Source organism: Talpa occidentalis, unplaced genomic scaffold (assembly GCF_014898055.3).
Source record: "Talpa occidentalis isolate TD23 unplaced genomic scaffold, MPIMG_talOcc4v2.1 talOcc4.13, whole genome shotgun sequence".
NCBI lineage: Eukaryota > Metazoa > Chordata > Mammalia > Eulipotyphla > Talpidae > Talpa > Talpa occidentalis.
In genome coordinates, this window is record NW_023601322.1 from 67,619,484 (window position 1) to 67,645,436 (window position 25,953).

General features: G+C 37.7%; 2 protein-coding genes across 5 annotated transcripts in view; one reads left to right on the forward strand and one right to left on the reverse strand.

Moving 5' to 3' along the window:
- Positions 1-246: 246 nt before the first annotated feature.
- ANKHD1 (ankyrin repeat and KH domain containing 1) overlaps positions 247-25,953 on the reverse strand; it is a 132,077-nt gene continuing 106,370 nt past the window's right edge. For 2 of the 4 annotated variants that reach the window (XM_037509152.2, XM_037509150.1), the window contains 11 exons: positions 25,440-25,556; positions 16,228-16,402; positions 14,777-15,233; positions 14,158-14,304; positions 11,428-11,577; positions 9,638-11,253; positions 3,908-4,084; positions 2,631-2,882; positions 1,890-2,065; positions 1,000-1,164; positions 247-727 (listed from right to left, as the gene is read on the reverse strand). In XM_037509152.2, the coding sequence (XP_037365049.1) occupies positions 668-727; positions 1,000-1,164; positions 1,890-2,065; positions 2,631-2,882; positions 3,908-4,084; positions 9,638-11,253; positions 11,428-11,577; positions 14,158-14,304; positions 14,777-15,233; positions 16,228-16,402; positions 25,440-25,556 (3,492 nt within the window). In that variant the 3' untranslated portion in view covers positions 247-667. Of the gene's footprint in view, positions 728-999; positions 1,165-1,889; positions 2,066-2,630; positions 2,883-3,907; positions 4,085-9,637; positions 11,254-11,427; positions 11,578-14,153; positions 14,305-14,776; positions 15,234-16,227; positions 16,403-25,439; positions 25,557-25,953 lie in introns of those variants that run through there. The other 2 variants (XM_037509151.2, XM_054694320.1) reach the window with 2 other exon arrangements.
- Positions 4,164-4,692, forward strand: LOC119243397 (60S ribosomal protein L26). Its single transcript, XM_037509157.2, has one exon. It carries the CDS (start codon positions 4,213-4,215, stop codon positions 4,648-4,650), a length of 438 nt encoding a protein of 145 aa, XP_037365054.1. The 5' UTR covers positions 4,164-4,212; the 3' UTR covers positions 4,651-4,692.

Genomic DNA, 25,953 nt, shown 5'->3' on the forward strand with positions numbered 1-25,953 from the left:
TAAAGCCAGATAAGTTGCAGGGACTTGAAACTTTCTCACTTATAATAATAAAATGATAGGGAAGAGAATAAGGAATGTTTAACACAGACTCAGTAGAACTAGTCTGAGAAGTGCTTTTTTCAAGGCTGCCTAAGAATGGCGTCTAAAGTGTAAACTGTGATAAATAATATTCAATATGGTTCAGTATGATTGTGAATTGGGTGGTACCTGCATGACCACTGAAAGGATCACACCCCACTTCTAAATACTGTTCATCTTTTTATTGAATATTCTGGTAAATATTTCACATTAATACAGGCTACATTAAGTAGAGCCACTATACGACAAGAAATTTACTCAACTTTTTCCTTTTAAGTATGTAAACAATTGTACATGTATTTACCACCCTAAAAGGTTGAAACATGTAATCATCTAATTCTCTTCTGCATACAAGTAGCATTCAGTATGTTTAGCCAAAAGCACTAAGTTCAAAATGGCTAAACTAACCAGAGAACATAATCAGATGGATAGGAAATCACATTGTTCTTAGACAATGGTCAATCAAATTTCCATTGCTAAAGCCTCAGAGAAAATTTCTTAGTTAGGCACATTAAAAAAAAAAAAATCCCCAGGGTTCTTCCAAGGTCATAGGTTTCTCAAACAAGGCTAAAGAGTAAGACCTTCTAACTTAGTTGACATATTTGAGATGCATGTTTCCAATATGAGGTGCCCACGTGCCAGGCCAAATCTGAAAAGGGGGAGGAAAAATTGGAATTTCTAATTAGGAATCTTTAACATTTACAAAATGAATATATAAATGCAATGGCAATTCACTGTTTCTGCCTAGGAAGAATATATATACAATGAAATAAAATGTTTAGTAGTATCATGATATTGAAAAACTTAATTCAGATCAAGTGGTCAGATGTCATGACTTAATATTCAGAACTCGTACTACCCAAAGAATTAAAAGAATGACACAATAAATCTGAAAAACAAAAACCATTAAGTCCATTTTACCTGCTGGGCATCAGTGCATTCTGTTGAATTTTGAATAACTTTTATCATAGGGTTCCAAGCAGGATCTGGGTTGTGAAGTCCATTAAACAGAGGGCCTCCTGGAACATCAGCAAGCTGAGGATGAGAGGGTATTATGGTGCCTCCATACATGGAAATTGGTAGACCCTAAAACAGCAGAAAGGTTTAATCATGAAGTAATTATAAACGATGATTCCATAATACCAGCTTAAATCTCTCTAATTTTCCTTCATTCAAAGAAATCCAGAGGATCCTGTAAGTACAACACTGTAATGTGTTGAGAAATCAAAAGTGGCTATCTGCATCAGGGAACATTCTCTTCAATGAGAAGAGGAAAACACAACGAAATTCAGTATCAAATTATCAGAAAATTTCCCAAATTTGATGAACACATATCATTTCTCAACTTTCCTAATTTCAGTTTCACTAATAAGCTTGTGCTAAGAAGAAAAGGGGAATTCTGTATAACTGCTTAGGGCCATAATCTAACTTTACACCAGCCAAGCTCTCAGAGCAAAGAAGAGGGCATTGGAGAGTTCATAGTCAGCTTTGTAGAAGGGCAGAAGCCTCCTTCAAATCTCTTGCAACAAAACACAAAGCAGCAAAACCCAAATCTCTGGTTCTTTTGGAGGATTGGGGCATCTTCAGGATAGTTTGAGGACAAAGTTTTGTGTACAACATAGCACCACTTTTGAAATTGGACAAAAGATCTGGCAAAGTTGTGGAAACAAACTAGTTACACCAAAAGGGAAAATTATTGATATATAAACTATTCAATATAATTATTCAATATAAACTGTTCCTTAGTCACCAGTGTGACTACATTGATTGGGAAAGTGTTGGACAAGTTACAATGATGTTTGTCAACTCACTTTAGAAAAATCCACAAAACTGCTTGCCATAGGCTGATGGAAAATGTTAGAGGGGGCTACCATTCCAGAATCATCTCTCTCCATTGGTTGATGCTGGGAGAATGTGCTTGGGTCTGATAACTGTTGATGCATTGGATGGTTCCCTATTACAGACTGTGACCAACCCGATAAACCTTCTGGAAAGAAGAATTGAGAACAGGGTTTGATATTTTTTTGGATAAAATAACAACATTACCATTTTATCTTTTTTCACATTCATTTTTATCAAGATCATTCCACTGAAGAACTCAGAGCACAATCATGACAATCTCTGCAAACTAAAAAGCAAGTTCCTAGAAAACTGAATGAAGTAATCTGAATACCCCAAACATTCTACCTTGTCATTCAAAAGATTAAATGGTTTCTAAAAGGATTTGTCCCCTTTTGTACACTGGAAGGCTTGAGGAAAAAGAATATACTTTGCACCTTTTACTTCTAATCAACTCTATTTTATTATATACTATTATTATAGTTTTTACATATATTATTATGTCCCACAATTAATATTCCACATTCTGAGACTGGATTCAATTCTTCAAAGGTATGAACGCTCTTCACTGACAAGCATAGGAACTAAGTTTTGTTTTGTCCTCCCTCCACCCCTGCCTTGTTTTATTTTTAAGGAACTCTGTTTTAATGGCAAAATCATACAACTTACTTAAGATATTCCTCCAGACAAAATGGAAGGCAAGGCAACTGTACCTGACATAGCGTTGACACCAAATGACCAGATTCCACTGTGTCCAACAGGAGCAACAAAACTGGTCCCCACAGGGGCTTGTGTGACAGACCCTCCTTGCCGAATCCGGGCTAGTCTCTCTGTTCCAATGGGAGGAGGTATCTTTCGATCCTGACTGGCACTGCCTCCTTTAGGTTGTCCCAATGTTGGTGGGGCAGAAGTGGCTGAAAGAGGTGAAGATGATCCCGAAGAAACAGATGGAATAGGAGAGTCACCTGGTGACAAAATATTTCTCTATTGTTTTATTACATATAAAAATTATAAGAATATGAGAAACCTTGTTGGAAAGATCTATTCCACAACATAGGTTCTATAAAGAAAAATTTCATTTTATATCATTCTAAAAATATATAATCTCTATAAACATTTTCTATACTACTTATGCCTACAATAAGCATAAAAATCGTCTAAAATTTTTTCACAATGAACTAAATGTGACTAGAAAGGAAGGCTATGCTGTTATTCTAGTTCTAAATTTTCTCAAAACATCTATCTTCAATCTTAACTTAAAGGTGGCAATGTTTGCACACCACCAAGTATGTTGTCTAGAAAATAGTTGGTGGCTTTCTACACTTAACTGTCTTTCTTCTTCCTTTTCTACAGCCCCTTTTCCCATAATGAAGGAAGGTTAAATATTAACAAAGTATCAAGGGATTCAATTCACAAATTTCATTTCTTAATGAAACTCTCAGGTAATACTGGGTAGTTCTCCTTGTCAACAGGGCCAATATTCACTGACTACCTCATGATGCTCCTTTAAAAAAAAAATTAAATCCTATTCAAGTCCTTTCAGAACTTCAACTGTTCTAAATATTGAAATAAATGGTCAGAACACAGGACTCCTTTGACTAACAATAGCAATAATATAATTTCCTAAAATGCAAAAATTAGAACTCAATCCTATCAATATTACCAAATATATAAATTCAACTTATTTTCAGATTTAAGAAATTATTTCACAATACTTCTTCCAAAGGGTTCTTTTATAAAAGCTACTTGTAGTATTTCTTTTTTGATCCAAGTCCTATCGTAGATATTTATGGCTTGGCTCAGAAGAGTAGCTTGACCCTTCTCAAGCTTTCTATCCTACAAATGATCAACAACTTTTAACATGACTGCAATACAAACCGTGGGTATCCGCATACCATTTAGTTTACTAAATTATAATAGAGATTTCCCTGAAACAAACAGTTAATAACTTTTTCAAGACTCTTTGGAAGATTTCCTCCAGTATTCCTACATGAGTTTGAAGCACTTGTCCAAGGATGGGGAGAAAAATGTTGTCTGTTGAAACTGGGAGTCCCAATAGGAGCTGGCCCTTGCAGGAATACCCGAGTTCCTGGTATGCCGGAAAAACTTGTCAGAGGAGCAGAAGAGGAGGACGGGGAGCTGCCTGATGGGTCAATAGATGGTAACCCTGAAATAAAACAGGTCCGAGACATTTAATTAGCTAAGGTGTTAAAGTCCAAAGTCCAAGGTTTACATCATTCCTTTTTTAAAAGAAAGCATGCTTTTGCGGCCATCGCTGGAGCACCGGCGGCCAAAATGAAGTTCAATCCCTTTGTGACTTCTGACCGGAGCAAGAATCGTAAAAGGCATTTCAATGCGCCATCCCACATTCGTAGGAAGATCATGTCTTCTCCTCTATCCAAAGAGCTGAGGCAGAAGTACAATGTCCGATCCATGCCCATTCGGAAAGATGATGAAGTTCAGGTTGTTCGGGGACATTATAAAGGACAGCAAATTGGCAAAGTAGTCCAGGTTTACAGGAAGAAATATGTCATCTACATTGAAAGAGTGCAGCGGGAGAAGGCAAATGGCACAACTGTTCATGTGGGCATTCACCCCAGTAAGGTGGTTATCACTAGACTAAAGCTGGACAAAGACCGCAAAAAGATCCTAGAACGCAAAGCCAAATCTCGCCAAGTAGGAAAGGAAAAGGGCAAATACAAGGAAGAAACAATTGAGAAGATGCAGGAATAAAATAGTCTTATATACAACTTTCATTAAAAACTGCTTAAATGAAAAAAATAAATAAATAAAAGAAAGCATGCTATTTACTTTTGTAGATCATAGCAAAATGAATCCATTTAGGGCCTCCCCGGTGGCGCAGCGGTTGCGAAGCTGCCCGCAGCCTCTGCGGCGCCGGTTCGATCCCCGGCTGCTCCCCGGCCACTGGAGGAGGGTCCCGTCCCACATGGTGCACAGACCTCTCCTGCCACCCGCTGCTCCCCTCAGCAGTGTACTTCAGTCCTTCTGCCTGCTCTGCTCCCCACTCTGGCTCTGGTGAATTCTCTCACCCTCCCGCGCTTCTGACTGTACCCAGTGCATGTATAAACAAAACAAACAAACAAATAAATAAATAAAACATGCCTCTATTAAAAAAAAAAATGAATCCATTTATGTCATACCTTATGTAAAACCCATTTTTATTTCTTTTTTTTAAAAAAGATTTATTTATACAAGAACTGGGGAACAGGCCAGATGTATGGGAGTGTGAGAGGATTCACCAGAGACTGAGTGGGGAGCAGAACAGGCAGATTAACTGAAATACTCTGCTGAGAGGAGCAGTTGGGCAAGACAGGAGAGGTCTGCCGCACCATGTGGGTATCTCCCTGGCCGGCCTGGATAGAACCTACACTGCAAGAGGCTGCGGACAGCTTCACAGCGCTGTGCTCAACCGCCTGCGCCACCAGGGAGCCCCCATTTTTCTTTCTTATAGTTAGGAAGAATATTACCAAACAGCAGTAGATATGAAAAAATGAGCCCAATGTTCAAGAATGACAGTGACTTGGAGTAATGTTCAGGATAATCTCAGAGTTTTCCCTGGGCATGGGGGGAAATGCATGTTACGACTAAATGGTACCCACTGATATTTTCTTGCTTTCCCTTATGTGGAAATTCTTAAATTGTCAAAACTGTTTACAAGCAGGGCTTATTCATCCATTTAAAGTATCCAATTCAAAAGACTTTAAGCATATTCACAGGATTGTGTGACCATCACCACAAACACTTTTTTTTTGTCTTCCCTAAAAGATTGTATCCATTATCTGTCATTCCCCATCTTTCTTTGCTCTGTACCCCTACCTTTAAGCAACTGCTAATATACTTTCTTTTTTTTTTTTTTTTTAATAAATGAGGTCCATGTTTATTTGTATTTTTTTTTTTTAAAGATTTATTTATTTATTTATACAAGCACTGGGTACAGTCAGAAGTGCGGGAGGGTGAGAGAATTCACCAGAGCCAGAGCGGGGAGCAGAGCAGGCAGAAGGACCGAAGTACACTGCTGAGGGGAGCAGCGGGAGGCAGGAGAGGTCTGCATGCCATGTGGGACCCTCCTCAGGTGGCCGGGGAGCAGCTGGGGATCGAACCGGCGCTGCAGAGGCTGCGGGCAGCTTCGCAACCCAGCGCTCAACCGCTGCGCCACCGGGGAGGCCCTAATATACTTTCTATCTTTACAGATTTGCCTATTTATTCTGGAAATTTCATACAAATGGAACCATACGATATTTGTTGTTTTGTGACCGGCTTCTTTCACTTAGTATAAATCAGCACTTCATTTCTATTTAGTGCCAAATAATACACCATTATATAGGTGCAACACATTTTGTTTTTCCATTTATCAGCAGATGGACACTGGTTTTTTCCACTTTTTGGTTCTTATGATTAATGCTGCCATGAACATCTGTGTACGTAGATAGAATTACTAATCATATGATAACTGTTTAACTTTTGAAGAATTATCAAACTTTTTTCTAAATTCTTTACCATTTTAAATTTCTACCAGTAGTGTTTGAGGGTTCCAAATTTCCTTTCCCATCTTAAATATCAATATTTTTTACCCATAATCCAGGAGAATAAACAATATCCACCAAAGAAGAGAAATCAACAAAATAAACCAGTTAAGAAGAAGGAGGTCATGTATATAAATCCTGGATTCCAGCAGGAAGGTAAGGATTCATGCTTGCATTTTAAAGTTACTGTTTTTCATTAGCAATAAATAATTTTGAAGTTATAGATTTGGATAATTAAGATCCCCAACCCTTGTTTTCTAATAAACTAAGTAGGTAATTTCCTTGACCTTTTTTTTCCCAGAAATTTATAATTGCACATCTTCTGAGATGCTATATGTGAAGTACAAAGAGCTTAAATATTGGAACATGAGAGATCTAAAGTCAAACTCTGCTTAAGGCACTCTAAATTCGTAAGTCAAGGATTAATGCTTTCTACACAGCCTGAGCTAGGCAATGACCCCGACTAAATTCCTTCACCCTTAAGGCCTCTGAAAAACCTCTCCCAGTTTCCCTAAAATGAAAAGTTAAAATATTTTGAAAGAAGACATACATGTGACCTACAGGCACATGAATAAATGCTCATCATCACCTGTCATCAGGAAAATGCAAATAAAAACCACAAAAAGATACCACCTCACACTCTGAGAGGGGCCCATATCAAAGACCAGAAAGGAGAAAAAGGAACCCTGTATAGTTGGTGGGGATGCAGACTGTCCAGCCCCTATGGAAAACAGTAAGGAGGTTTCTCAAAATATTAAAAACAGATTTATTATATGATCTAGCAATTCTACACCTACCAAAAAAAATGCAAAGACACTAATTTAAAGGGATACACCCACCCATCCTTGTATTCACTGCAGCATTATTTACAATAGCAAAGTCAAGGAAACAACCTAAGTGCCCAAAGACATATTAGGGAGATGTGGGAATATACATAATGGAATACTTCGTGGCTATAAAAAAGACTCTTACATTTGTGTTAACATGGGTGGAACTGGAGGGGGATTATGCTAAGCAACATAAGTCAGAAGGAGAAAGACATACACCAGAAGGTGTCACTTAATTGTGAAATAGAGAGGAACAAAACAAAAGGCTAGATAAAACTAAAACAGTAACAAACTTTAGAAATCTGACAGGAGAACTGAGGCTACCAGAGTGGGAGGCAGGATGCATAATAGGAGGGAGTACAATGGACTATGGGTGGTGTAGTGACATACACCTGGAGGGTATGTTACTATCTCAATCATATGCAGCATTATAACCATTGTTGCCTCAATAAAATAAGTCCCTTTAAGTAATTGAAAAAAAGATTTGGCACATATATACAATGGAATACTGCTCAGCTATAACAAAAAAAGATGAAATCTTGCTGTTTCTGATATCAGTGGAACCAGAGGGGATTATGCTAAGCAAAATAAATCAGGAGAAAGAGAGATACTAGATAATTTCACTCACATATAGAATATAAAGAAACAGACAAAAACTAAACCAAAACAAACCCTAGAAACCTGACTGCAGAATTCAGGCTGTTAGAGGAGGAGGTGAGGGATGGGAAGCAAAGGGGAGAAGCAGCCCAATGGACTATGCTGGAGGATTATGTGTGCGTTGATGGTAGGCATGGATGTGATAGATGGTAGGCATAGATGTGATAATCATACATCTGAAATGGTATGTTTGAATCCATACACCTAAATTATATAAGTGCTATAAATCAAAATTACCTTAATAAAAAAGTTAAAAACAAAAGTTAAGTGGCAACAATGCTTCTTACCATTCTAAGTCACAATTTATCATCTGTTTTTCAGAATAGCACAAAATTAATTAAAATTGGGCTTTTAGGGCCTCCCTGCTGGGGCAGAGGTTGAGCGCTGGGCTGCAAAGCTGCCCGTAGCCTCTGCAACGCCGGTTGGATCCCCGGCCGTTGGCAAGGGTCCCACATGGCACGCAGACCTCTCCTGCCATGCCCGCTGCTCCCCTCAGCAGTCTACTTTGTCAGTCTGCCTGTTCTGTTCCCCGCTCTGGCTCCGGTGAATTCTCTCACCCTCCCGCACTTCTGACTGTACCCAGTGCTTGTATAAATAAATCTTTAAAACAAACAAACAAACAAACAAATAAATAAATAAAATTGGACTTTTAAAAGATTCTGGAAAATAGGTTCTGGTTTTCCAAATATCTCTAAGCTAACACTAGCCTTATCTCTCTCTCTCTTTTTAAAAGATTTATTTATTTATGCATACGAGAACTGGGGTACAGGCCAGAGGTGCGTGTGCAGGAAGGTGAGAGAATTCACCAGAGCCAGAGCCGGGAGCAGAACAGGCAGACTGACAAAGTACACTACTGAGGGAAGCAGCGGGCATGGCAGGAGAGGTCTGCGCGCCATGTGGGACCCTCGCCAGTGGCCAGGGATCGAACCGGTGCTGCAGAGGCTGTGGGCAGCTTTGCAGCCCAGCGCTCAACTGCTGTGCCACCGGGGAGGCCCTAAGTTTTAATTTTAATTTTTTTTCCTATTTTTTCATTCTGTATCTTTCTTTTAATGCCTCAAGCAGCTAATTTTTAATTTTGAGAAACTAACAACCAAGTCTAAATTTGTCTTTTAAAAACAGGAGACAACAAATGACCAGATCTCTTCAAACAGCTCCACTGAATGTAAATAATATAGAGTACTATTAAAGAAGATCTTTTAATATCCAATCTGAGCACCCAAGACTGAACACAAAGAACAATACAGATTATGGACTGGCGCCTACAATTTTGTAACTCACTTTTTAAATCTGAGAAATGTAAATGAATCACTATGATTTTATTTTATTTATTTATTTTTTTTGGTGGGACCCTCGCCGGTGGCCGGGGATCGAACTGGAGCTGCAGAGGCTGCCTCGCAACCCAGCGCTCAACCGCTGTGCCACCAGGGGAGGCCCGAATCACTATGATTTAAAAATGTATACTTGGAACTCTTGAAGCATTTTACAAGTCTTTTTTCATTAATATCATCTTACACCAATTCCAAGAAAATGAACTGACATAATAAAGTGTAACCTTCTTGCTACAAAGGACAAAAGGATTATATAAAGAATATAAAGCAGTTCATAATATGTATTTACTTGCAGCTACTTTTTGTCCACTAAGCAATCATTAGAATCCCAAAATAAAATGCAGTAATAGTTATAATAACTTACCAACTGGACTAGTAGAAACTCGCTGGGAAGGTGGTCTGAAGCCAGGTGCTTTGGAGTTGTCAGGGTGCACGTTTTCCAAGTGTCCGAGTACAGAGTTACCCAGGAACGCTGACTGAACAGTGAAAGAGGCATCTGCAGCAACCCGAGAGGAGAGCGGACCATCTCCCCAGCCCTGGTTAGCCGGAACCTGACTGCTATCAAAAAGACTACTGAAGTGATTGAAAAGTGTGGCTGGGCCAAATGTAGGCTGCAAAGACTTATTTGCTGGATTAATGTGCATCTGAGAACCATTCATGATGTTCATGGCTGATGAAAGCTGCACTGCAGCTGGTGGGCCTTGAGGTGGTGTTAAAGGTAGTGGATTTGTAACAAAAATAGACTGGGGATCCTGGTGTATAGTTGCATTGGGTACCACTGAGTAAAAAGAACCTCTGGGCTGCATTCGATGGGAAACTCGAGGTGCTGGTACAGCTAATTGAGGTAAATTATTGGAGTCCTGATTATCAGCAGCAACCAATCTGGGTGATGCCAAAGTCAACGAAGCAGGTTCTGAGTTAGATGAAAAAGGCATTGTTGACATAGGACTTAAATCAGACACGCTGGATGGCTCTGCCTCCTCTTGTGTGTTATTGGAGGGAGGAGTGGGACTACTGGATGAGTGAGTTTCTGGAGCTCCTGGGGTGTTGCTGGCAGAGTTACTGCAACTATTTCCAGTAGAAGATGGGGTACAGAGGTTTGCCATGGGTTGATCCTGTGTGGACACTTTCTCTTTGGGGGGTGGCATGGCAGAGAAAGACTCCATCTTTTGTGAAGAAAGTTGTGCTTGCGGTGTATTTGCAGGTAGAAATGTTGTGGGAACTTGCCCACTAGTGACAGGTGCAGAGGAGACGGAAGGCAGGGAAGAACAAGTGCTTGTCACAGAAGAGATCACTGTTGATGGAGGACTTGTCTTAGGCACACAGGCAAACAACTGCTTTCTGACTGATGAAGGAGTCCGGGTATTAGTCACACATAGTTGTTGACTGGCAGCAACTACAGAAGAGACAGTGATAGGACAACTGGCAGTAGCTAGTCCAGCAGACTCTGAGGATAAAACAGTCCCATTCTGGTTAGGTAGACGGCATGTATTATTATGCTTTGGAGAGCTATTGGTGTTGCCAGGATTCACAGGTCTCACTGGAAATGGTCCCCAAGTGTTAGGAGAGGGTGAAAAGCTTCCTCCAAACTGGGCCATGGGTAAGCGTGGATGCCGTATCTGTTGCATAGTTTGCGCAGCCAGCAGGGCAAAATGAGGGTGGGGATAAGCTAAGGGTAGGGAGACTGGGAAAGAAGAACGTACATTTGTTGGAACGTTCTTATTAAGTTTATTAGGAGGCTGGAACGTAGATAATGTTGTTGCCTGTGAAGTCACAAGAGCTGGAGCACCCAAGGGAAATGCATTTTTACTGGAAGCTGCTGTGGTGCCTACTCCAGATGAGAAGTTTGCATGGATGGATTTGGTACTGGCAGGTGTTCTGATATGATTTTTAGGTATCAAGTCTTCTAGTTCCTTAGCTGGATCTTGAATAAGTGCATTGATAAGTTGAACTGCATATCTTGTTGATTCAGTACCACCCCTGATGAAAAAACATAAAGCAAAAAAAAAAAAAAAAAAAAAAAAAAAAAACGTAAAAAGTCAGGTAATTTTAACCATCAAATAAAATTCTTGATTGTATCACACTTAACAAAGTATGCTTCTTATAAAATTTGGTTACTACACTGAACTAGGAATATACATTTTCCACAATTACCTAATTGTGATCATTCTCTCTCCATTCTTATCTTTTTGTTTATCCACATCAATATGGGCACCAGTAACGTCTTGTATTGCAGTGATATTACATCCTCCTCTTCCCATTATCCTGGAAACCACAGAGGCTGGAACAGACAATTTCTTTGACCTATAAAATGAAGACTACACATGAGCTTAGGAAAGTAATTTGAATAGTAAATACCTTTACTAAATAGATTGTAAATATCTTTATTAAATCTCAGTAGTATGCTCATGGGGACCTGTAATGTTTCTCAAATTTCAAAGAGCAAATTATTATTAGATGTTTTTATTTTAGAAACTGACCTCTTATATTGAGCTTAATTTAGTAAGGATATAAATTGCTATTTAAAATAAAAATTGTACTTAAATCACTGATGATGTAAGCATTCAAATCTACCCAAGGGCCTCACTGGTGACGCAAGGGATTAAGTCTCAACACTATGAAGCTATTGCCAACCACTGCAGCATGAGTTCGATCCCCAGGGAGCTAACCCACATGGCAAAGCAGACCTCTCTTGTCTTGCCTGCTGCTCCCCTCAGCACGGTATTTCAGTAAATCTGCCTATTCTGCTCCCTGCTCTGTCTCTGGTGAATCCTCTCACTCTGCCTTCCGCACCTCTGGCCTATACCCCAGCTCTCTTGTATGCATAAATAAAAAAATTAAAAATTAAAAATCTTCAAAACAAACGACTCCCTCCAAAGCCCTACAAATTCACCCAAAAGAGCACATTATCTAAACTGCAATGTATTGATTCTTTCTAAATTAAAATGAGTATGAGTGTGATTGAACTCCATATTGGGTAACAGGCTAGCTCATCAGTACCATCAACTTATACTCAGCAACAAATAAATAAAGCCTCAGATTTAAACTACACAAAACTCAACTCATAAAATTTAAGTGTGGCACTCCACCTGTGAATGAGGCAAGCAGAGTCAGAGAGAAGACCAGAAGTTAAGTCTTAGGATTTGACAAGATGCCTGGGGTGCCCCACAGGATTATCAAAGAAAAGTGTGTGTTGGCAGAACCAGTTCTCAAGATTAAAGCAGAATCAGATGAGAGTAACATTTATGACTTTCACATGCTTGTCGCTGAATCCCAGGATTCCCCACTTTGAGGGAGGAACCTTTAAACTGGAACTATTTCTTCCAGATGAATGCTCAGTGGCAATCACTAAAGTATGTCTCACGATCAAAATCTGTCACCTTAATGTAGACAAGCTAGGAAGAATATATTCATCTATCCTGAAAAGTAGAGCATGGCTAGGCTATATTTCATGATTTTTTTTTAAAGATTTATGCATACAAGAACTGGGGTGTAGAACAGAGGTAAAGGGAGGTCAGAGGATTCACCAGAGATAGAGTGGGGAGCAGAACAGGCTGATCTACTGAAATATATTGTTGAGGGAGCAGGGGGTAAGACAGGAGAGGTCTGCTGCACCACGTGAGTAGCTCCCTGGCCAGGGATTGAACTTGCGCCGCAGTGGCTAATGACAGCTTGACAATGTTGACTTTGACCCCTGTGCCACCAGGAAGGCCCAATATTTCATGAGTAACATTTAAATTGATCTGATTGGGCCTCCCCGGTGGCGCAGCGGTTGAGTGCTGGGTTGCGAAGCTGCCCGCAGCCTCTGCGGTGCCGGTTCAATCCCCGGCTGTTCCCTGGCCACCAGAGGAGGGGTCCCACATGGCGCGCAGACCTCTCCTGCCGCCCGCTGCTCCCCTCAGCAGTGTACTTCGGTCCTTCTGCCTGCTCTGCTCCCCGCTCTGGCTCTGGTGAATTCTCTCACCCTTTCCCGCTTCTGACTGTACCCAGTGCTTGTATAAATAAACAAACAAATAAATAAATAAATCTTTTAAAATAAATAAATAAATAAATAGATAAAATTGATCTGATTGTCGAGTGTGTATTGTTTCTCTAGTTTGGCCAAGATTTTTCTTTCTTGTTTGAATGTAGTGGACATATTCTTAGAAACATCATAGAATAAAAGCTCAAACTTATGAATTCTTTGGTTATTAAATGCACATTATTAAATTTATGTTTTTCCTGCTGAATTGCATGAGCAGAGGGTATAAGTATCATCTGAACTGTGAGAGACGTTTAAAAGCAAAGGGCTCTCTTCTGCTTTTATTAATTTCTTACACTACAGTTTAAGTAAAAAACACTATAATGAAGGCAGCTGTCAGGATTATCTACAGGGGTGTGGGTGGCTTTATTTTATTTTCTTGAGGAAGAAGGTAGTTTTATTAAATTATGAGCTCCTTACTTGTTTCATATTGATCTAATTGCACTGGTTAAAACCGTATGTTCTCCAGCCAATTTTAACTTTACTTAAACACTAGGTAGATGGAAAAGCTTGACTCTTTGAATCAAAATGGGACTATCAATTAAAAATCAGAGCCCTCACTAAAATATTGTCTTTGCTGTTTAGTATAGAATCTTCTCTTAAAGAAGCTTGAGCCATTTTGTATGGTTTATATAGAAACTTTTGTATATCTTGTTTTAATAATTTTTTAAAATTCAAAAGCCAACATTTGTGTGTCACATAAAATATGTATACAAAATTTACACATTGCTTTAGGCTACTGTGGATTTAGCATGACACTACAGTTTAAAATAATAACCATATTCAAATTATTCATTAATTGAATCTTCTTGCAAAAGGAAAATAAATATGTGAAAGTAAAAGATGAGACTAATAATTCTTACCTTCGTACAACTTCTTTCCACCCTTCTTCTCTTTTTTGTCCCCTTTTAGGGCTAGTCAGATTCAGCTTTATGTTTGGAGAGCTTAATGGCAATGACACCGACTTGTAGCCAGTTGATAAAGAATTAGAATTCACTTCACCTTCAAGTCTGAAAAGTGAGAAATATCAATAAAGTAAATAAAAATTAAAGATAAATTTTAAGGCAGAAACTTGAGACTATTATTTAATAGATTAAGTTATACCAAAATATTTTAATTCAAAGTTGGCATATTTAATCACCAAAATTCAGAAAAATAGAAACAGGATAGAGTTAATCTATTTTAGTATTAAAATGGATTCAAAAGTCAAAAGTTGGAACCCATAATCAATAATAGTTACAATCAAAGTATGCTAATATTTTAATTTCAAAATTAAATCATAAAAATTTCTAATATCATTCCATAACTGGGACATGATTATAAGGACACAGGTGAATTTTACCTTTGAATACTCAAGATAGATAATGTGGTAGACTTAAACTGTTTTAATACAACTTGGGCTTAGAGAATGTACTTCAAATTCTTGTTCCAGGCATGATAAAGAAAAGGTGGATGCAAAGTTAACCAAGTAGAAAAACTTACCGTGTTTGAGGTTTGGAAGTGGCAGTATTTGACTTTTCATCTTGGGACTGGAGTAGCAGTGTGGAATATCTCTTATCACTAGAGGAATTCATATCCATAGTAAAATTTAACTCTTGGCTTTTACCACCACTGCTACTCTCACTATTGCAATCTGTGCTGTCCAGGTTATCTGAATCACTATTTCCACCTGCACCACCACCTCTGGGTTCTCCATTTATTTTACTTTTATCTGTCTTTTGCTGTGCTAAAGATATATGTTGTTCTGGTAATATTAAATGTGCAGTGGGAGGGGTCTCTTTTATTTTGTTCTTCTTGTTTTTCCGATTGGTACTGGGTGTTGTCACTACGTTGGCTCTTTTTTTCCCAAATACATTTGTGAAGGTTGCAGATGTTGCAGAGATTCCAATTGTGGTGGTGGTGGTTGCACTAGGAGGTTCTATGGGAACTTCTTGCTCCACTGAAATGACCAAAAACAATAAAAACCACACTGAGAGCAACAGAACTTAAAAATTCTCAAAATAAATCATGATATAATATACCTAAAAATTCACAACTCTATCCCTTAGGCCCTATTTTCCTTTCTCTAGTATTCACTAGTAAATAAAGAAACAAATAAAGAACAAATATACTATGTCATATTTAGATGTCTAACTTGACACAAATCATATACACCATTAACCTCTTTAAGATATGAAGCGGCAGTCTCATGAACTAACCAAAAATCACAATACAGTTTGAATTTAATAAATTTTTCAAATAATATTTTAGAATTAGAGTGAGGTTATTCGCCTACTACAAGCACTGCCAGATGGTACAATAACAACTTGAAAGTAATGAGAAACTAGGGACTCCCTGGTGGTGCAAGGGGTTAACACACAGCCTATGAAGCTCTCTGCAGCCACTGCAGCACCAGTTTGATTCCTGGCCAGGGAGCTACCCACATGGCACAGTAGACCTCTCCTGACTTGCCTGTTGCTCCCCTCAGCAGTGTACTAAAGTGGATCTGCCTGTTCTGCTCCCCACTCTGTCTCTGATGAATCCTTTCACCCCCCACCCCACAACTCTGGCCTATACCCTAGTTCTTGCATGTATAAATAAATAAATCTTTAAAAAAAAAATTTGAGAAGCTAGACCTCTCCCCATTTTCCAATTGGAGGAGGAAAGAGTAGGGAAGAACATGAAAACTAGCTGGTAAAACCAGTTTTTTACTGCATCATTATAGGACAAACAATGTTCTACTTTAAATTACAATTAAACTTTGAATTATGTGTTTACCTTCCCCTTCTGTTTCCCGTATCACTTTACAATGTAAAATATTCAGAAATACTATAAAAGTATTAATTTCATATTAAAGTAACAGCAACTATAGATAACGAAAACAAGAAGCACTCAAAATGCAGTTGATAAGCACAACAGAATTTTATCACTAACTCAGATAGGTCATTTCTTACCATCTTCATCATTCTCCTCTTCATCTTCATCTTCTGGTAGTTCTGAATTCTCCTTAGGTTTGTTTTCTTCATCTTCTTCCTGCTTCCTTTTCTGTTCCTCTTTTTTCTTTTTTCTCTTCTCTTTTCTTTTCTCTCTCTTAGCTGCGAGAGCCTGCTTTCTGCTCTCTTCTCTTGACTGAAAATATAGTAGGCAAATCACTTATGAAAATACAATAATTTAAAATAAAGGAGAAATAATCTTATTTATGTTCCATGAGGCTTCCCATGGATGTCAGTTTCAAATCACATTTATAAGAGCAACAAAAGAAAAATTAGATAAACTGGACATCATCAAAATTAAAAGCTTTTGTGCTTCAAAAGAACTATCAAGAAAGTAAAAAGACAATCCATAAAATGAGGAAAAATATGCAAATCATACATCTGGTAAAGCATTTATATCTAGAATATAAAAAAACTCTTGAAACTCAATCATGAAAAGACAATTAAAAATGGGCAAAGGATCTGAATAGATTATTTATTCAAAGAACATATACACATGGTCAATAAACACAGGAAGAGATTGATGCTCAATATCACTAGCCATTAGGGAAAAGCAAATCAAAACCATATTGAGATACCCATTTCACATCCACTGGGATGGCTATAATGAAAGATAAAAAAAAGTATTGGTGAGGTGTGGAGAAATTGAACATTTATATACTGTTGGTAGGAATGCAAAGTGGTTTAGCATTGGAAAACAATTTGTCTTCCTCAAATGGTTCAACATCAAATTAGCAACTTCATTCATCGATATATACTCAAGGGAAATGAAAACATGATCAAACAAAACACCTAAATTTCTGAAGTGAAAACAACCTAAATGTTCAGATGAGTGGAAAACAATATGTGATACATCTATAAAAAGGAAGATTGTTCAGCTTAAGTTTTGAAAAGAAATAATTGATACATGCTCTACAATACAGATGAACCTTGAAAACATTGTGAGGTTAAAGAAGGCAGTCACATAGGACCATTCTAATCATTCATGTAAGTGTGTAATTTTATTTAAATGAAATGTCCAGAATAACCAAATCCAAAGAGACAGAAAGTAGATTAGTGGTTACCTAGAATGGAGGGTTTGGAAGGCTGAAACCTAAGGGGTATGAGTTTTTGTTTTAGGATAATGAAAATATTCTAAAATTGATTATTGTGATGGTTGTACAATTCTATGAATATAGTAAAAGCCATTGAATTATACACTTTAAATGGGTGAAATGTATGGTATAGGAATTAAATCTCAGTAAAGTTGTTTATAAGCTACCTATTTGCCCAAAATGCAGTTATCATGATTCTTTTTTTTTTAAAGATTTATTTATTTATTTATTTATACATACAAGCACTGGGAACAGTCAGAAGTGCAGGAGGGTGAGAGAATCCACCAGAGCCAGAGCGGGGAGCAGAGCAGGCAGAAGGACCAAAGTACACTGTTGAGGGGAGCAGCGGGCGGCAGGAGAGGTCTGCGCACCATGTGGGACCCTCCTCCGGTGGCCGGGGAGCAGCCAGGAATTGAACCAGCGCTGCAGAGGCTGCGTGCAGCTTGGCAACCCAGCACTCAACAGCTGCGCCACCGGGGAGGCCCTATCATGATTCTTATAATACAAATTTCACTGGGAAAATACTGACAAGAGGCTATTATACAAATTTTCCCCCTACTCTGTAAAATTTGTAAGAGACACACACATTCATGATTCTAATCACCTTGAAATTCGGCTAACATCTGCTTTGGTCAGTACTAAAAAGTATTATTTGTTTCAGAAAGAAAGTCATAATAATATTAATAGTTGTCTAGCACCACAAATGAAAGTTTGAAACAAGTAGAAAACAAATCAAGTTACTCCTTATTCTATGGGAATTATCCAAACAGGCTAACAGGCTCATCACTGAATTTGTCTACAGAGTTTAGGTCTCTCGAAAATCAAGCAAAGTATTTTCCTTAAAACTGTAATTTCCCATTCTGGGGGTAAAATGATTAGTCTCTGGAATTTTTAATTGTCTAAATTGGAGAAGAGCAAATTATGGTCTAAATGCCAAATCTAGTCACCTGCCTTAAGTTTCTATGACCCTAAGGCTAAGATTGGCTTTTGTGTCTTAACTGGTGAGAAAAAGATCTCCTGACATGTGAAAATTATATAAAATTCAAATTTTAGTGTCCATAAATCAAGATTTATTGGAACACAGTCACATTCATTTAGCTATTGTCTACAGATGCTTTGTGCTACAATAGCAGAGACAAATGGTTATGATAGAGACCATATGGCCTGTAAAGGATATTAACCATTAGGCATTTGATGCAGGAGATCAAAGAATTAATGACGGTGCTAAAGAACTCTGGGAAAAGCAATGAAAGCAGAATAGATGAAATGGAAGAACAAATAAGTACTCTTGAAGACACAGAAATAAAAAGAACCAAAACAGAAAAGGAAAGAGAAGTACGAAGGAAAAAGATCAAAGAAAGACTTCGGGAACTATCTGACTCCATTAGGAAAGGAAATATAAGAGTTATAGGAATCCCAGAAGGAGAGGAGAGAGATGTAGGAACAGAGAAAATATTCAAGGAAATAACTGAAGAGAACTTCCCAAATGTGAAGAAGGAGCTGAAAATTGATATACAAGAAGCAAGAAGAACACCAAACTTCCATGACGAAAGGAAAAATACAGCAAGACACATAATAGTAAAGCTCCCAAGAATCCAAGACAAGGAAAAAATAATGAAGCTGACAAGAGGGAAGAAACAGATAACATTCAAAGGAAAACCAATCAGACTGACATCAGACTTCTCCAAAGAAACACTACGGGCAAGAAGAAAGTGGAGGGACATAGTCAACAGACTCCAAGAAAACAGATGCCAACCAAGAATACTCTATCCCGCAAAGCTCTCCTTCCTCTATGAAGAACGAATAAGGACCTTCCCAGACAAACAGAAACCCTGGAATTTCATTACGATTAAACCCCCACTCCAAAAAATACTAAAAGGAGTCCTAAAGCCAGAACCTCAGAGGGACGAGTAACAATGAAAGAAGGCCAAAAAAAAAAAAAAGTTATTAAAAGAATAAATAAATAAAATTAAAGGAAAGACAAACACAATGGCAAATACAGATGCTAATATATCAATATTAACTCTAAATGTAAATGGACTAAACTCTTCAATAAAAAGACACAGAGTCGCAGGCTGGATTAAGAAACAAAATCCAACCTTTTGCTGTCTCCAGGAAACACATTTAGCTACAAAAGATAAAAACAGACTCAAAGTTAAAGGATGGAAAACAATCCTACAAGCAAATGGGCCAAAAAAGAAAGCAGGAACAGCTTTACTTATATCAGATAAAACAGATTTCAAACTCAAAAAGGTAAAAAGAGACCCCAACAGTCACTACATTTTGATCAAGGGGACAATACTTCAAGAAGAAATAACACTCATTAACATATATTCACTAAACAAAGGAGCACCAAAATATATCAGACAACTATTATCATCTTTGAAAACAGACATCAGATAAAACACATACATAGTGGGAGACTTCAACACACCACTATCAACAATGGATAGACCAACGAGACAAAAAATAATAAGTAAAGACATTAAAGCTCTAAATAAGGATCTAGAGCGCTTGGGCTTAACAGACATCTATAGAACACTAAACCCAAAAAAATCTGAGTACACATTTTTCTCAAGCGCACACGGATCATTCTCCAGAATCGATTACATACCGGGACCCAAGACAAACATCAACAAATACACCAAGATTGAAATCATACCAACCATCTTTTCTGACCATGAAGGCATCAAAATAGAAATAAATCATAAAAAGAAGGCAAGGAACTCTATTACCTCATGGAGATTGAAACCCACACTACTGGAAGACCACTGGACTAATGAGGAGATAAAAGAAAAAATTAAAAAATTCTTTGAATTGAATGACAAGGAGGACACCAATTTCCTAAATGTATGGGATGCAGCAAAAGCAGTAATAAGAGGAAAATATATAGAAATAGAGGCTCACATCAAGAAACAAGAAAGAACTCAAACAAACAACCTAATCTCGAAGCTCAAAGATCTAGAAAAAAGAAAAACAAAAAAACCCCAAAACCAGTAGAAGAAAAGAAATAATAAAAACCAAAGCAGAAATAAATGTAATTGAAACTAAAAAAACAATCCAAAAGATCAATGAAACCAAGAGCTGGCTCTTTGAAAAAATAAATAAAATAGACAAACCCCTAGCCAGGCTCACAAAGGAAAAAAGGGAGAAAGAACAAATAAAAAGGATCATAAATGAAAGAGGAGAAATCACAACAGACACAGCAGAAATCAAAAGAATAATCAGAAACTACTATGAACAGTTATATGGAAACAAGTTCAACAATCTAGAGGAAATGGACAAATTCCTACAACTCTACAGTCACTCAAAGCTAGATAAAAAATAAATAGAACACCTAAACAGACCAATTACAAGCAGCAAAACTGAAATGGTAATCAAAAACCTCCCCAAAACAAAAGCCCAGGACTTGAGGGATTTACAAATGAATTCTACCAAACGATCAGAAACGAATTAGTGCCTATCCTTCACAAACTCTTCCAAAAAATTGAGAAGGAAGGGATAATACCAAACACGTTCTATGAAGTCAACATTACACTAATACCAAAACCGAACAAGGACAACACAAAAAAAGAAAACTACAGGCCAATCTCCCTAATGAACACTGATGCAAAAATCCTCAATAAAATTTTAGCTATCAGAATCCAACAATGTATCCATAAGATAATTCACCACGACCAAGTAGGATTCATTCCAGGAACACAAGGATGGTTCAACATCCGAAAATCAATCAACATTATCCAACACATCAACAAAAAGAAATATAAAAACCATATGATAATATCAATAGATGCCGAGAAAGCTTTTGACAAAGTGCAACACCCATTCATGATAAAAGCCCTTGAAATTCTTGGGATACAAGGAACATACCTCAACATCATAAAGGCCATATATGACAAACCAACAGCCAGTATCATTCTCAATGGTGAAAAGCTGAAAGCATTCCCATTAAGATCTGGAACAAGGGGGCTCCCTGGTGGCACAGCGGTTGAGCGCTGGGTTGTGAAGCTGCCCGCAGCCTCTGCAGCGCCAGTTCAATCCCTGGCTGCTCCCCGGCCACTGGAGGAGGGTCCCACATGGTGCGCAGACCTCTCCTGCTGCCTGCTGCTCCCCTCAGCAGCGTACCTCGGTCTTTCTGCCTGCTCTGCTCCCCACTCTGCTCTGGTGAATTCTCTCACCCTCCCGCACTTCTGACTGTACCCAGTGCTTGTATGTATAAATAAATAAATAAATCTTTAAATAAAGTAAAAAAAAAAAGGATCTGGAACAAGACAAGGATGTCCACGCTCACCACTGCTTTTTAATATAATACTGGAAGTCCAAGCCAGAGCAATAAGACATGAGAAAGACATACAAGGAATCCAAATAGGAAAAGAAGAAGTCAAACTATCACTATTTGCAGATGTTACGATAATATACATAGAGAACCCCAAAAACTCCACAGAAAAACTAATTCAACTAATCAATCAGTTCAGTAAAGTGGCAGGATACAAAATCAACACGCAAAAATCAGAGCCTTCCTATACACAAACAATAAATCTGAAGAAGAAATTTAAAAAAACCATCCCTTTTATTATTGAAACAAAAAAAATCAAATACTTGGGAATAAATCTAACAAAAGAGGTAAAGGACTTATACAAAGAAAACAATAAAACACTGTTAAAAGAAATAGAAGACACAAAGAAATGGAAAGACATCCCCTGCTCATGGATTGGAAGAATAAACATTAAAATGGCCATCCTACCAAAAGCAATATACAGATTCAATGCTATTCCAATAAAAATTTCAATGTCATTCTTCAAAGAAATAGAACAATTATTGATGAAATTCATATGGAATCACCAAAAACCCCCAAATAGCCAAAGTTCTCCTGAAAAAAACAGAAGGGAATGGAGGCATCACACTCCCAGACTTCAAACTATACTACAAAGCCATAATCATCAAAACTACATGGTATTGGAACAAGAACAGACATACAGACCAATGGTATTGAATAGAAAATCCAGAAATAAACCCACAGATTTATGGTTAACTAATCTTTGACAAAGGAGCAAAGACTATGCATTGGAGCAAAGAAAGTTTGTTCAATAAATGGTGCTGGGAAAACTGGGTCGCTACATGCAAAAGAATGAAGCTTGACTACTACCTCACACCATGCAGAAAAACCAACTCAAAATGGATGAAAGAACTAGACATCAGACCTGAAACCATAAAATACATAGAAGGAAATATAGGCGAAACACTACGTGATATGCACATCGAAGACATCTTTACAGACACATCACCCAAAGCAATGATAGTGAAGGCAAAGATAAACAGCTGGGACTACATCAAATTAAAGAGCTTCTGCACAGCAAAAGAGACAGTAACAAAAACAGAGAAACCCCACTGACTGGGAGAACATTTTTGCACACAACACTAATGATAAAGGACTGATCACAAAAATCTACAAAGAGCTGATGAGACTCAACAAAAACAAAAATAATCCAGTCAAAAAATGGGCAGAAGAGGGCCTCCCCGGTGGCACAGCGGTTGAGCGCTGGGTTGCGAAGCTGCCCGCAGCCTCTGCAGCACTGGTTCGATCCCTGGCTGCTTCCCGGCCACTGGAGGAGGGTCCCACATGGTGCGCAGACCCTGACTGTACCCAGAGCTTATATAAATAAATAAATACATCTTTAAAAACAAAAAAATGGGTAGAAGAGCTAAAAGGAAACTTCTCTGAAGAGGAAATGCAAACGGCCAACAGGCATATGAAAAAATGTTCAACATCACTTGCAATCAGGGAAATGCAAATCAAAACTACAATGAGATACCATCTTACACCAGTGAGAATGGCACATATTAAAAAAAACTAGCAACAACAAATATTGGCGAGGTTGTGGAGAAAAAGGAACTCTCCTGCACTGTTGGTGGGTGTGCAAACTGGTCCAACCACTATGGAGAGCTGTGTGGAGATTTCTTGACCTACTAAACATAGAGCTTCCATATGATCCAGCAATTCCACTCCTAGGTATTTACCCAAAGGACACAGAAACATCAATTCCAAAGGGCACCTGCACCCCTATGTTTATAGCAGCACTATTTACAATAGCTAAGCTTTGGAAACAACCCAAATGCCCAAAAATAGATGACTGGATTAAGAAGATGTGGTACATATACACCATGGAATATTACTCAGCATTCAAAAAAGATAAACCATGCAATTTGCAGCAACATGGATGGAGCTGGAAGGGATCATGCTCAGCGAAATAAGCCAGAAAGAAAAAGAAAAATATCGGATGGTCTCACTCATAGCAGGAATCTAGAAAACTTAAATAAGGGACCAGGAAAAAGAATAACTATAAGAAAGAAAATACAAAATCAACAAACAACTATGAACCAGAGACACTCTATGGGGGGTGGGGGGCGGGGAAAGGAGGGCTTGGGGTCAAAATAAGGGGGTTGTAATTATATGGGGAATATAAAAATAAAATTTAAATAAAAAAAAACCATTAGGCATTTGATAGAAAAGTCTACTGACTAAGAGTTTTCATACACAGCTAAAAATAATTTCATCACTATTGGCATGAAAGCACACTGGCTTTTTAGGGAATTAATGACCACATCCTTGGGTAGATAGAAAAAAATAAAAATTACAGACAAGGGAAAGGACCTCAGTAGTCAACTAGCTTCAAACATCACTTTAAAGTGAATATAAATTTTTCCCCTTATGATTTTAACTGAAAACAAATTTATCATGGAGGTAAATTTATCATGGAGTTAAATTAAAACTTATTTAATACTCTAGGACAAGCTTTAAGGCTTCTACTTTTCCTTCTATTATAAGTAATGCAACAATGAATGTATTTATACATTCCCGTCTTTTAGCTGTTGTCTAAATATTTACCTTAGGTTAAATATCTATAAATGAATGACTGGAATAAGGGTTTGTGCTCTATTGTCTATTGTCATTATCATTTTTTGATTCATTTGTCAATTAATCTTAATAGCTACACTAATTTAGAGCATTCATCAAAATCATAATAGAGTATGACTTTTTTTTTTATTAATTTCTCCACATCCTTGCCATCAATAGCAATCACCAAACTTAAATTTTAAATTTTGCCTATCTGGTCAAAAAATTTTTAATCATTCTTACTGTGCATTAGTTAATTCATAAAATTGAGCATTCTATTTACTATTTTTTTCCTTTTTTGTTCCCCACCACCATCCTTTATATCCTTTTGACCATTCGTCCCTCTCAATACCTCTTAGTCTCAGAAACCTCACTGCTTACCAATATCTGCTAATTTTTAATAAGTATTTCAGGTTGTTGAATTGTCTAATGTATAGATGTTCAATATATTTCATTCTGAATTGCTTTACTATACATAATTCACTCGAACTACTTTCATTTTGCTGTTAATGGCAGCATTTCATTTTTCCTTATGGCTGAATGGTATTCCTTTATGTGGATTTTCTTGATCCAATCTTCTACTGGGCATTTAGGTTGCTTCCATGTTCGAGCTATAGTAAATAGTGTTGCAATAGTATCTTTTTGTTTGTTTGTTTATTTATGCATATAAGAACTGGGGTCTAGGCTGGAGGTGGGGGTGGTGGTGGTGAAAGGATTCACCAGAGACAGAGTAGGTATTAGAATAGGCGGATCTACTGAAATGCACTGCTGAGGGGGGCATCGGGCAAGTAGGAAAGGTCTTTTATGCCATGTGGGTTAGCTCCCTGGCTGGGGACTGAACTCATGCCACGTTGGCTGTGATATCTTGATAGCACTGAGACTTTAACACCTGTGCCACCAGCGAGGCCCCAGATTTCCAGTGTTTTACTAAATTTCTTCTCAGATGAGTATTAAAACCACTTAGACAGTAGTACCATTTGGTAAACTGTAATTTGCATGAAAACAAGTCCTTCACTCAGATGGTTCAGAATATTGAGGTCAGAATAAAAAATTGATGGTGGTTTGGTAATCTATTAATCATTTCTGTTTGAAAGATTTTGTGAAGATTATTGGTCATATATTGCTGATTTATACTAGCAGATTTTGAACAATTTCTGAAAAAGAAAATTATTTCTCCCACTCACCTTTTCCAGGTCAAGTTCCTTTAAAAGAATACTTGCATTCTTATTTGCTTCTGCAGCCTGTTGGTCTTTAGCTTTCACAATTGTCTCAACACACTGATGACATTTTTTCAATAGTTCCTATATTAGAAAATGGAATTATATGAAAATAGGAAAATCCTATATTAACAGGTCAAAAAAACAAAGCAAAACAACAACAAAAACAAAATAAGCCCCAAACTTGAGCTAATGAGCACAAAAAAGTTCAGGGATTAAAGCTCAAACAGCTGAAAAGTCCCTAAATCAGATAAAGCTACCCTTTGAGTCTAGTCATGTATCAGTCTTTCATCAAGATAAGGCGCCATTTCCTAAAAAGTGAATGTGTTCTTCAAACACTTTCTAATCAGGCTAATGATCAAGTAATAAACTTTAGCTTCAGTCACTATTATTACAGTGTATATTAATGAAGGACATCTCAAAATAATTTATCAAAAGAATTACATTCATTCTCCACTTGCAAATGGAAAAACGAAAGCAT